Consider the following 14282-nt stretch of genomic DNA (forward strand, 5'->3'; position numbering starts at 1 on the left):
AAATTAATCCACTCTGCTGCTGTGCGCACGTGAGACTGTTACTTAAAACTGTGGTTTATGCTTCAGGGCTCCAGACTCATTCTTCCCACTGGTCGCTCTTTTGCGACTAACTTTCTCAGTTGGTCACACGAGCACATGATTTGGTCGCAATATTTTTATTTATATTTTTTGGGATTAATCAATGCATGCTAATTAACTTTTATCATAGTTTATAGTTATATGAAAACGAAAGCGGTTAACATTCAACCCCTTCTTTTTCATCAGTATTATTTGTGATTTAAATTTTGTGAACGGGAGTTCCTCTTTTGCAATGTTATAAGCCAGGCTTCGGCTGCTTTCACTTTCGAATTCGCGATCTTGTTGTCACGTTTTATAAGAAAAGATAGGCTAATTGTCTGATTTGCTTACATCCATCTACACACCTTTCACTTTTTAAGACTAAAACAAAAGATGGATTCATTGTTATTCTTAATTAAAAAGCATAACATGCGATCGAGTTCAAGAAAAAGTAAGTAACGTAAAAAATAAATTGGACCGGTGGCTTTTTAAGATTAATACCAGTGAAAGTAAAACGGGTGAACCGTCTGACAAAAAAGAAGAGGAGTGCCTGTCTGAAGCATTACGACTTCAAACTGATGACGAACCCTCCACGTCAACGGGGATCTCCACACAGAGAGGATTAACTGCAAAAACCAAAGGCCTGTGTGCATCAAAGCGACGGAAGTATGACGAACAGTACATAAAATACGGATTCACGTGCATCACAGTTAATAACGAACCACGTCCACAGTGTGTTGTATGTTCAGAGGTGCTTGCAAACGACAGTCCAAACCACTCTGCCAGTAAAAGCGCTTACTGCTTCATATGAGGTGGCGCATTTAGTTGCCAAGGCCAAAAAGCCTCATAGAATTGCAGAGAGCCTCATTCGTCCAGCAGCAATGGCCATCTGTAGAACTATGTTTGGAGATAAGTATGCAAGTGACATTGAACAAATTCCACTATCAGACAACACCATAAGCCGGCGTATCACTGAAATGGCAACCGACGTCAAATGTCAGCTAATTGAAAGAATAAGGAATTACATTTTTTTTTCATTGCAATTAGATGAGTCGACAGACATCTCAAACTCCTCCCAACTACTTGTATTTGTTCGCTCACAAAATAATGTTCTTTTTAGCAGCATCATATGACCCCTTTAACAAAAACGAATAAGACAAGGCATGGCATAGGCTATACCACATGCTGTATTACAGGGGTTCTCAAACCTCTCCATGAAGTACCCCCAGCACTGCACGTTTTGTATGTCTCCCTATATCTGTACACACCCACTTCAGGTCTTGCAGTCTCCATTAATGAGCTGATAAGTTGAATCAGGTGTGATAGATGAGGGAGACATACAAAATGTGCAGGGCTGGGGGTACTCCAGGACAGGTTTGAGAACCACTGCTGTATTACATACCGACTAATAAATTACAGAACGTTTAGCAAACACAGAGGAATCAAATAAATAAAAAAGAGAGCCTCCATAGCATAACGCAAGGTAAACAGCAAAGATAACAACTTTTCAAAATGAAAACAAAAAGAAAAGTAAAACTAAATTTGCTGTCGGTGACAGTGTTTGCATGTTTTTCCCCCCACAAGAATACCAACATGTTCACCTTTGGTTTAAGAAGCGGTCTTTTACTTTACTTTAGCAGGAAACCCATCCCTCGTTTCCTCAATATTCGCATCATTTTTGCTGCACGCAGCTTCGCACTCCTGCTGACGCGGCGAGTATAAACCAGGCTCTATACTCTATAAGCGCTGCGCAGTTCAAACGAGTAGCGCGGTTTCATTATGCTTTCAGTTTCGTTTACCATTTGATGTTCCTCATATGCAACAGAAATGCAGCGCTTATGAGTTAAACAATGCGGTGGTCATGCCAGTGCGACTGAGTGGCCCCCAACAGTGACCGTGAAAGATTACAAGATAGATACAACTAGTGCTGTCAAAAGACCCGGTACTTCGGTACCAAGTCGGTACTAAAAAAATGAAAACGTTACTGTACCAGGTTTTTTTAAGTACCGCTGGTACCGAGTACCCGGTCAACCCGGTTCTTGATGCGCTATCTAAAAGCTATCCTCTTTCCAGTGTTGCCAAGTCCGCAGTTGTCCCACGGAATTGGGCTGCTTTAACACCAAACTAACTTTAAAGACACCCAGATCAAATGAAAGAGTTCAAGCAGGTAAGTTTAATTTAAATGTTTAATATTTAGATCAGTGTTTCCCATACATTGATTTATTGTCGAAACCCGGTGCGGGTGTTTTTATATCACTGTATTTCTGAAAGAAACCGACTGTCTTCAGAAAATGATGGATGTCATTTTCATTTCATCTTGCCTGTAATGCCTGAGCAGCGTTTGTGAGCTGCCACAAATAGACTGCAGGTCTGTGGGAAACGCCGCTTCTGTTATGAATATTATTCAATATTTTAATTTGAATGTAGGATTGAAATGAACGCTGTTATTAGAGTAGTTAATCGTTAGCATAAGTGCGGCTAACGCTAATATAATGAGCATTAGAATGAAGTTTCTTTATTAACTATTTAATGCTCCTATAACTTTTATTAGGGTAAAAAAAAACAGGAGGACATGATGATATTTACTATTTTTACACACCAGAAGCTTTTAAATGAATTGTGAATCTAAAATATGCGTATTAGAGAATGTACAAATGGTTAACATTGTTTGTGTCATATCAGTCAGAAAAGCAGTTTTTCTTGGCTGAATAACTCTAGGTTTTCAAAAGCCCTTTAAATTAAATATGTACACAGTTTGGATTAAATGCAAGTATAGTCAAATTTTTTAATTAGCATGTTTTTGTGTTTTGCTTTGGTACCGAAATTGGTACCGAGAACTGTGGATTTTCACTGGTATTGGTACCGAATACTGAAATTTTGGTACTGTGACAACACTAGATACAACATTCCAGTGGACACGGATTTAGCAAATGTAACACTTCAGATACATTGCATTTACATAATTAAGAATACCCAGCCTTGATTTACTGTAATTTACTGTACTTAAAAACTGAGGTTTAGGCCTAAGGTACTCCCATATTCAAAGATAACAAGATAACAAAACCATTACTTCTAATTGAAAGGTCAACATTCTGAAACAAATGCACATTGCAGCTGTCCGTGGAGGAATGTACTGATTGGTCATAACTAGAGATGCACCGATTGCAATTTTCTTGGCCGATGCCGATTTTTTTGTTAGTGTGATCTGCCGATACCGATTTTTGCCGATTCCGATTTTCTTTTCTAAGAACTATAATTGATAGCATATACAAACAAAAATATACTTTTCTTCAACGCAAAGTTTTATCGGCATTTATACCTGGTCTTTCCACGATCGGATAGCTATCCGATCAGAAAAAAACGCATCAAGTGACCAGGTGTAAACAGGCCCATGTTACACAACATGCGTTCTCTTTCTCAACTATTTAACGTTCCAAAACTGCCTGCGTTTAGTGCGGATTGTGCGCTCCACTAATATAGATCAGTGGTGGTGCACGCGCTTTTGGTATAAGCGCAAAACCTGCGGGAATGACTAAAATAATGTGCAATACAAGCATTTAACCGGAGCGAATGAGACGTGTGTGAGAGAGAAGGGGTCGTCGGAGAGAAGAGAGCGGCCGATCATGAGGAAAATCGGCCGATTCCGATCCCTGGCCGATCGATCGGTGCATCTCTAGTCATAGCATAATATAAGCAAAATCAGCTGACATTCATCTTGTTTGGAGACACAGGCAGGCTTAACTTGAGGGATTGGCCACAGTCCAGCTCAATACAGTAGAGGTAATTCATCTGCAGCCAACACCATCCGGTTGAATTTCGCTATTTATAATCATTAAATGTTAAAACAAGCAGGGACTGTACTTTGAGGTCTATGTAATTCCTTATGAAATGCAATCTAGAAGGCCAGTCAATCATTTCCATTACAAACCACATCTGAATGACAGCGAGAGGACTGAAGAAGATCTCAAGAGAAGAACAGAGAGGGTCAGAATGTCAGCTGGATTAACTGAATTAGTGCTACCCCTATAATTACTTGAGGTGTGGGTGAGTTTCAGCTCTCGGCTATGGAGAGGAGAGGCGTTCTTGGCACAAGACACATATAAATGCTATTTCGCAAGCTGTTCCCATACTTCCTTTCATAAGGACGGTTAGTCATGTTCAATAGGCTAAATATTTGACAGGGCTCAACAATAAGAATGGCCTGATGGCCCAGGGCCAGTGTAAGAGTTTTGGGTCAGTATAATTTATAGGTATTCTTGCTCGAAAACCTCAATAATTAATTTTAGGTTTAATAAATAATTAATAAATAATTTTAATAAAAAATAAAATAAAATAAATCATATCATTTTATATATTGGGGCCAGTTTTAGATATAAGTCAGTGAAAACAAACAAACAAAAAATTGATTATTGCTAATTTATTTTATAATATTTTATTTTTTGCAAAACAATTAAATAAAATAAACATATACATATATAGCAAATTTTACAAATGCAATAAAAATTTTTTATATTTAATTAAAATATCTTTATCATTTATTTAATAGAAGAAAAAAAATGTATTTCAATTTTTAACTACTGGCTTATCTAATAAAACTCAAAATAAAAGACAAAATTCCATATTGTTGAGCAAATTTAATAAAGATGTTTTTGGTTTTTATTTATTTATTTTATTTAGAATTTTTTTTTAAACAATTATTAAAAAATATAATTAAAAGTTATCATTTTATGAGGTGGAGCCATTAGACATATTGGCAAAGCAAGTACAAAACTACTAGCCTGAGTCCAACTAAGCCAGCAGACAAAATCCTTATTGTTGAGCACTAGAAGGCTTTAAAAAAAAAAACAGACAGCCACTGAGATGAAACCACTCACGTAGGGCTTTTGAAGTTGCATTGACCTGAAGCATTCAGTGCTGTGCCATTGTTCCAGTAACATTACAGTATAAGAGAATTACATGTCAAGCTTGCTATCAATTAGACCATTATGTATCTACTTGGCTTTAATGAGTACTGCTACTGCATATTTCCTTTAGAGACAGAAAATGGAACTCATAAATCCATTTGGCTACATGCAGCCCTTGGTTAACAACCACAGGGGGATTCATTATTTGTGCTTGATTTCTGAATGGACTTGCCATGGAGAGCAGCGTCAAAGCGTCCACCCAGCTCCCCCTGCGCACTCCAAATTAGTCAATTAGGAGTGTCATTAAAGTAGTGGCAGCGAGGAGGATTAACACCAGGGGAAATAAAAGAGACGGTCTGCCTTGTGCTTGCCCAGGATATTGCCGATTTCCATCCATCAGCTGCTCCAGATGGGGGGATATTAGTAATTTAGATTCTGTCAACAGCACCCAGGAGAACCTTGCCAAAATCGTTCCCTCATCACCGCCCTGCTCTCCTTGAATGTAATCATATCTGCCGAGTGCTAAGCGAGGACAAAAAAAAAATTTTTCTACCCAAATCCCTCTATTCATTCCAATCAATGCAGCGTTACAATTGACTGGAGGATTTCTATTCATTATAGCTCCCTTGTTCTCAGATACAGAGAGCTACTTCCTTGTCGAGTAATGCAAGAATAACGTCAAAATCTCATGTTATAAAAACAGTTTTAAGGGTCAGTGCTTGTGTGCATGCGCGTGTGCACATTTCGTTTGAAATAACACTGTAAGAAGACCGTTGCACATGGAGAGACACAGGCTGGAGAACACAATGGCCCGATGTCTTTCAACTGGCTTTCATAAGGATAAGGTCAGTGAATGTTTTGTACCTGCAGGGCAGCTCTCAATAATAAGACTCTATAATGTATGTGTGTGTGCATTCAGGAAGGACATTAATTCGTACTTTTCTGTTATTGCGTAAAAAAAAAAATCTAATTTAATTTGGCGATGTATCTCTTTTTCATTGTGCTTTAGGTGGGTGCAGAAATCTGAGGCTGAAGCTGATGCTATTCATTATTTATTTATCATTCCTGGCATCCAGCACTGTAAAAAATGTTTTGTCAGGCTACCTAAAAATGTGCTTCATGTGGTAACGTCTAAATCAATCTGACAACATCCAGTTACACCAACGAACGTCCTTTTTGAGGGTCAGATCTGCTGGAAATTGCTCCCTAAGTAACAACAACAGTTTCAGTTTTTAGTGTGTCATTAAAATCAGGATAAGGATAAGATCGGCAGACGTTAAAGAGGTTCATCCAAAAATAAAATTGATAATGAATTATTAATTACTCTGCTTAATGTGGTGTCAAACTCTCATTTTGATGCTATCTTTATTAGACACAAAAAATAGCTTTTAAAGATGACAAGTGCTGCTGTCTAGCTCCAAAAAGGATGTAAAAGTACTATAAAGCACTATAAAAAGCACTCAATTTCATATCTTCTGAGACGGATTAACAAAACTATTAGACAAAACTACTTTTTAAAGGGATCATATGACGTTGCTAAAAAGAACATTATTTTGTGTATTTGGTGTAATGCAATGTGTTTATGCGGTTTAAGGTTCAAAAAACACATTATTTTCCATATAATGTACATTATCCTCTATGCCCCGCCTTTCTGAAACGCGTCGATTTTTACAAAGCTCATCGTTCTAAAAAAGCGAGATGTGTTCTGATCGGCCAGCTATCCAGTGCGTTGTGATTGGCCGAATACCTCAAGCGTGTGACGGAAATGTTACGCCCCTTAACATACTGTAATGCCGTCTCCTAGCAGGACGAGACAAAAACATTAAAACCCATTACAAATGAGGCATTTGTTGCATCCAGTGGGGACATAATTACTGATTATAATGACTTATACTGTCTTTTTATGCGTTGCGTTGCGTATCGCGCTGCGTAAACATAAAACCATGTCTGCATTTGTGATCGGAGAAATGACAAACAACAAGCCTACTCTACACTGCTCAAAACTCGCGTTTGAATCATCAGTGGCAAATTATTTAAATATAAAAAACGTACTTACAGGCTGTGAGTCAGAAGCGCCAGACTGTCCTTGCAAAGTTGGAACTGCAAAACTTTATAGAAACAGCCATTGTGCCACAGACGCATTGTAGTCTACTCTCCCAGGAAACAGTCCTCATCCTCCATAAAATGCGCAGCACACATCTGAATATTTGGGTTGAACTGTTCTGGAACAGTGTTGTAAATACAACTTAACCACTGATTTCTAGTCGTGTCTAACTTTTATAAAGAATATCTCTTTGGATTTGAGACTTTAGTCTTTGCAACTTTACAGATCTTCTTTATGCACCAAGAGCTTGTAACACTCCAAAGAGAAAGGAATAATTGAAATCGCATCATATGACCCCTTTAACTGCTACTTTCTGCTAAGAATGAGTTAGTATAACTTAAGACAAAGTTAGGAATATTACATTTCTTAAGAATGCTTTCTTTTTCCTTATTATTATCTTTGTTCTAAAAACAAAACTTAAGAATCTGAATTCCTGAAAAGAATATAAAAAAATGCAAAACCAAGTGCTGAACTTCCATCATGCCAGTTAACTGTGTGATTATAACATAATCAGAATTATAACACAATCTTTTCTGTCATCAAGAATTAAAAAAAATATATTTTAGGGACATTTTTATGAACTTATTAGAATCTATCTTAAGACATTTCTTAACTACTTCTTTAAGAAGATTGTGAAACTGGCCCATGAAGCCACACAATAGCTTTTTATGATGAACAAACCAAAATTTAAGTCTTTATATACGCTGATGATCCTCAACCGCAGCTCTCAAATATGACACCTATGGTACAGGTTTGAAGTCACTATGAATTTTGATATTATTGACATCCAAAATGCATCGTAGATTTGCTTTGGGAGGAAATAATAATGAATACATAATGATTTATATTGTGGTCTACAGCTTCAGAAGACATGGAATACAGTGCATGAGTATATGAAATAATTTTATGATGCTTTTTGTCCTTTTTGGAGTTTGACAGCCTGTTGATCTTTAAAAAAAAAAACTTTTTTTTGGAACATCATGAGGGTGAACAAATAAGACAGAAATTTCAGTTTTTGGTGCACCATACATTTAAGTGCAGATCAAAGTATTCAAAATACTCCGTAAGCAACATTGAATAAGAACAAAAACTCACCTCTACACACAGTCCCGTTGTCCACAGACTCATACCCGGCCTTGCACACACAGCGCCCGATAGGAACCAGCCACTCCCCATCTCCATTGCAGTACAGTTTAATGGGAACATCCACTTCCTCTCCATTAGGTACACAACTGCCCCGGGCAGACACCAGAGAGGTGCTCTCCGCACCTGACAAGGTCTCCTCAAAGATGGCCCCATTCCGAATAACTCGGGGGCATTTGCAATAGAAAACCTTCACGGCGATGAGTGACATGCATGCTCCGTAATCCTGAAAGGCCAAGTAGAAGCCTTTACGGGACACCGGCCCGAAGCTGCGTACTTCCGTGTTGATCTTCATCACACGGCCGCCCAGGTCCACCTGGGAGAAACTCTCATCGGCCGCAATGGTGTCCACCTTGATCCAAGGGTTCTCCATCCAGGCGGGATACACCTTGGTGGCTACGTCCTTGTCAGTTTCGAAGTAGTACAGATTAAAAGTCTCCTTGCAAGAGCCAGTGACGTTTGGGATGCTGCTGCAGTCTCGCACGGAGAACTTCATCTCCACGTGGATTCGTTGGGCTCCTCGCCGCTGGATGTATTTGGTGCGCACCCAGTTGTTTTGGTTGCCATTGAAGACGTTGCACACCTGGTAGGTGCGGATGGTGCTCATGTTCTCGTCGTAGCCACTCACCTCTTCCCACTGGGACCGAAGCACAGATAAAAATGTTTGATTAAGCAATGTGTGCTTCTAATAATAAAAGCATGTTTTTCATTCCATTTGCATATTTATGGAACATTCATTCGTGGTTTCGCACCATTAACGACACATTATGACATCTAAGGTAAAAATGTGCAGAAATGAGACAAATGGCATGGATTGCATTAAAAAGAATCTAATTTGGAATTCATTCAACTTCTATTTCTGCACCACTTGAGTCACGCTGAATTTGTGCGCTGAATTATTCATTTATGCTAGGTCTGATCATCTAAATTATTTCAATGAGTCTCACCCCCAAAGATGGATATATCGTCCAGCCCAGCTCTGCCGTTGCCGTCGTGGAGTCCATCAACACATCTGAAAATAAATGCATGTCAAAAACCTGTAAGTTTAAAATGTTGCCGCTAAGAGCCTTTTACTGCACGTTTGAGCATTCGTGAGGTCAATGTTCTTCAAGTCTCTTAACAGTAATTATGATGCATAATGGATAGTTTTCTGAATGTTAAATGAAGGATGACTCACACTGAGATGCAGAATAACAGGTGCCCATTTCACAGCGGTAATAGCTCGCTATTTTTGACTCTTATTGTTAATCAAATGCTACAAATGGCCATTACTAGATTGGAAGTGTTATCCATCAAAGATGATAGATCACACCATGTTCTAACATCTGCTTCCCTTCACATCTAGTTCGTAATTGCCTGGGGTGACACACAGAGTGCCTTTCTATTCAATATGGCAAATAGGACAAAATAGTTCAGAAATATGACTCTGATCTGACATTATTTAGCCAGGTACAACTGACTTCAGCACACTCCCAAAATATGAATAATGAGACTCTAGAGAGGTTTTTAGTGCAAAAGATTTTGTTGTACTGCTTTGGTCTAAGGAAGCAAAATACAAATGAACAAATTAGGAATGCTCTGATATTAACTGTCTGGCCGAAACCACTAAGCAGACAATTATTTTCAACTAATGGTCAATATAAAATTCTAAAATAGTTCTGAAATAATTTGAGTTCATGTGGAGTGGCATTTACTCTGAACTGAGCCATTCTGAGACACTGAAAACAGTGGATCATGAGCTACTTGTGTGTTAAAGAACACAGTGCCTCGCTGAGCTATGCAACTTGCAGCGCAGCAGATATTTAATTACATCACATCACAGCCTTTGCGATTTGATAAGCCATAATGGGTTTTCACGACCATGATTTGTTAGAATTCATAAAAAGTGAACGCCCAACTGGCGAGTAACACCGTTTCACATAGGTACTTGCCAATGACTGCGATTTTGAATCAGATTTGGCACTTGATGAATGAAAATCTTGGACTGACTGAGATGCTAAGAGAGTACCGTATTCGTTTAGTAATCGTTTAAGGCCAATCGGTTAAGGACAAAAATCTATGGAGTGCAGGATGATTCTTCAGTATTTCTGGTCTGTTTTCCTAGACATTTTAAATCTGTACATCTGCCAAAAATCTGTATTTTTTCAATGTTAAAGAGCATAGACAGCCTCAAAGCTAATAAACTTGAACTAAAAGTTGTAAAACCTCCCAATAATTTTGATTTTATAGGGTCCTAATCTGAAAATCCCATAAGCCAGTTGCGTGAAACATTCAGAATGGAGACGAGAAACTTTTTTTCCCCAAATATTTAGAAAAATTAGAGTACAACCATCTGTCCAAAGCTGTAATACAGTGTATAGCAGTTTATTTTCATGTATATAGGAAATGTGACTGAGCATTTCAAGTCAAGGCAACATAAACGCATCCAGTGTGACACACAGACTCCCCGTGGCATTTATGAATCGGGATTTGGCAAGTGGCAAGAGGACTTCCTGAGATCGAAGCCAGAAGCCCCATGTCACATAATCCTGGGATCCCTGTAAACACTGGCTCGATACAGCCTCAGCCATTAAGTGTCTCATTTATATTTCAGCAGCTTCTGCAGCTCAGGGGCAACCAAAGATATTTCTCTCAGGAACAGCACCATCGCTGTGGGCTTAGTGCTGTGAATGTGAGAATATGATGAGGCTGGGAGGAAAATACAAGAGGAAACAAACAATCCTCGTAGACTTTATAAGCCCACGGGCCAAACAAAAAAGCACAAAACATGATTACTAATACAGCCTCATGCACTCAAGTAAAACATCCATGCAACAATATAATGAAAACTAGTACATTAACAATTGTCTGTGCGTTGAAAGAGAAAGTTGTAGCATTTCCCAGTACTTGGTGCACTGTTTAATCAAACCCCCACTCCATCTGTCCAGGCATTCATGCAATCTCTCTCTCCCTCTCTCTCTATATTTTAATGAAAAGTAGGGCAGCGGGAGCCCAAGTCCAGTACATATAATCCTTACAGGCTGCGCTACACTCTGTATACCACTGGATTAATCCCACGGGAAACATGGTGAGTCTTCACTAGATTTTAGGTCAGCGTGCCAAGGCACAACTTTCAGTCCCACATTTTTTATTTATTCATTTCATCTCCCAGTTTGCACATGCTGAGCCGTGCCAATGCGGTAAACAGAAGAATGCATCCCAAATCCACAGATCATCATCTTCCTCATACCAAATCACTCTCTTTGGGACATTATGTTATCCATGCTATGTGTAAAATATGTATTTTAATATGTAACACAGCATGGTATTTAAATGGAGACGAATAAATCTCACATACCAATAAATAATGGCACACACAATCATAGCAAGCACGGAGGATTAAGGAATGTTGATTTTTCTGTCAAATGCTCGAACATGATAAACATAGAATCCTCCCACTTGACGTTACTACGAGTGAGAAAATATCAACAGTGAAACTTTAAGTGGAGAAATGGGTAAACACTATCAGTAACAAATCTGAACAGGCTCGGTAAACACCACTTCGGCTAAAAGAGGCTGAGAAGCTGAATACTTGAAGTCTAATTTGCTCTTGTGATGGTGCTCTTGAGAATCTACTGTATGAGCTACACTTAATGTTTTTTATGGCCACACTGTTCTTTTGTATTTCCATACGTATAAGGCTGTATGAAAAAACCTGGTTGAGACACATCTAGAACTTAATCTAGATTTAAAGTCTGTTGTCCATTGTCAATAGAGTTGCGATGCATAAAGCACCATTCATACAGGAGTCAGAAGACTTTCTGTTGGTCAATATGGTGAATTCACATCACAAACTTGAACCTGATGCAGAGGTTTAGATGAAACTGTGACCTGTGATGTCAGTAGGGCTGCCACTAACGACTAATTTTATTTAGATTAATCTATTGACTAATTTATCAATTAATCTAAATGATTAATTTCCCACAAAAAAAAATCAACAATTTTACTTAAGAATATTTTATTAAACTATATTTTATTAAACCAAATGAAATCCAAATTTCTATGAAATCCTTTTTTTAAAGCAAAAGTAAAGTGCAACATAGAGTGCAAGAAACAAATGTCCATCTCATAGTCCAAATCACTGAAATCAAAGCTCAGTATTATAGTGTAAGAATGAAACGTGTTCTAGTCTACTACTAATAAAATTATAATCAAAAAACACTTTTTAAAGGAGTATTTACCAGAAATGTTATTTACCAGAATTTATTTAGGAGAAAATGTATATGTGCAGTATTTCTTAAAATAAAAATGAAAAAAAACTCTTTTTTTTTTTTAAATAAAATCCATTAATTGGAGATGCTTTTGATTATTAAAATTTAATGGAACCATTCAGAAAATAATGGAAAACAGAATTTGGTAAAGATAAAACTGTAAAACTCAATTAATTAGACCGGCTTCTTGATTAATAAAATTTCATTTAACCATTAAAACAAAGTATAGAAAAATGAAAATGGAAAAAAACTGAATTTGGAAATAAAACGGATTTCATAGGGCCCTATAATTATAATGAATTTTTTTTTGTGGTAATAAAAATAGATGTAAGTGAACAATAGCCTTTAAAATGACTTTCTAGTTATAATAAGCCCAAACTCACAACAACATGCAGAGACGGAGTTTGAGACGCTCCACACATGTAAATGATAACAGTTCCTGTGGAACTACTGTGAACGGAGCCGCTGTGTGACGCACGTACTTAACCTACACGCATGTAAATAATTAAAGCGCATATACTGTATTAGAACTGCACCGCATATAATTAATTAAATCGTAGCGTTTGTGAATTCACAATTATGCTTAATTATGATTTTCAAATGGGTTTAATATATCATGCAGCCTTGGGAAACAGTCTAATAATGTGTTTTATGGATTCTTGTCCATGAAATTTACATTGATCTTTATGAATCATGATATTCTAATATAACAAAGATATTACTGGTTATTGTTTGCAATATGCGGTCCATTTGTAAAGATGAATCGACTGCTATTTATTTTGGTTACAATTTGGAAAGATAATCAATGCAACATTTCAACCTTTTCCACCCAAACAGGTTTTTTATTTTTGATATACAGTACATCCTCGTTTCATGATGCATTTTCTTGTCCTGATCTCCAGTGCTGGTTTCGTCTGTTTTATTCGGAAGAAGAAGCACAAACATTGCCCTTGAAACATACTAAAATATTAATGTCGAGTTAATTAAATCAAGCTTTGATCATACACGATACCCCTCACAAACTATGCAGATCCCTACCGTCTTACATTCCATTATATCAAATATTGCCAACACACGCACACATAAACACACGCAACACTGATATTATATACTGCTTATGATACCGACATACACTGGGATCCAAAAGTCTGAGACCTCTTTGAAAGTCTGGGATTCAAAATCTAATTTTAACCTGGAAATAAATAGAAAAAAGAAATGTTGACTCGAATTGAATAAGCTACTAGCTTGATCACTAATCGAATAAATTACCAAACTTATGTAGTTCATGTATATAGCTTGAGTGCTGTTGCAGTAATTTGAAAAGGAAAAAAAAGTAACCATAAACATGATTATGCAACTGAAACAGCATGTCTCCAGCACACGATGGATTCAAACAGTGCTGATAGTAATAGATATTCTAAACTGATCAATAGCTTCCATGTCCTACAGTGAGCAGCTATGACACATTGTGAACGTGTGAACTAGTGTGAGGACATGCTCAGAGTTCCACATCCAGAAACAGGACAGAGTGCATTGATCCTCTGTGCTCCAGATCTGTCAGTCAACCTGTGGGTGGGATGCTAAAACATTCACTAGACCACGCAGTGTGTCCGAGTGTAAACTCACAATCCATCTTCAAAAGAACAATAGCACCAGTCTGCAACCGATGACAAGTCTGACATATAAAAGGAAGAAAATAGTTTTGTAGTTTCACAGTAAACTTAAAGCAACAGTACACCCAAAAATAAACATTCTGTCATCATTCACTCACCCTCATGTGGTTTCTTCTGTGGAACATAAAAGAATATTTTTTTTATACTAATA

At 37.6% G+C, this 14282-nt stretch overlaps 1 protein-coding gene across 2 annotated transcripts in view; it reads right to left on the reverse strand.

The window, feature by feature from the left end:
* The window catches only part of LOC107687404 (ephrin type-B receptor 2-like), a 69503-nt gene that overhangs the window by 46017 nt on the left and 9204 nt on the right, over positions 1–14282 (reverse strand). For both annotated transcript variants that reach the window (XM_016484723.1, XM_016484722.1), the window contains exons 2-3: positions 9156–9220; positions 8161–8845 (exon numbers count right to left, since the gene is read on the reverse strand). In XM_016484723.1, the coding sequence (XP_016340209.1) occupies positions 8161–8845; positions 9156–9220 (750 nt within the window). The remainder of the gene's footprint in view (positions 1–8160; positions 8846–9155; positions 9221–14282) is intronic.

Source organism: Sinocyclocheilus anshuiensis, unplaced genomic scaffold (genome assembly GCF_001515605.1).
Source record: "Sinocyclocheilus anshuiensis isolate Anshui unplaced genomic scaffold, SAMN03320099.WGS_v1.1 scaffold1114, whole genome shotgun sequence".
Lineage (NCBI taxonomy): Eukaryota > Metazoa > Chordata > Actinopteri > Cypriniformes > Cyprinidae > Sinocyclocheilus > Sinocyclocheilus anshuiensis.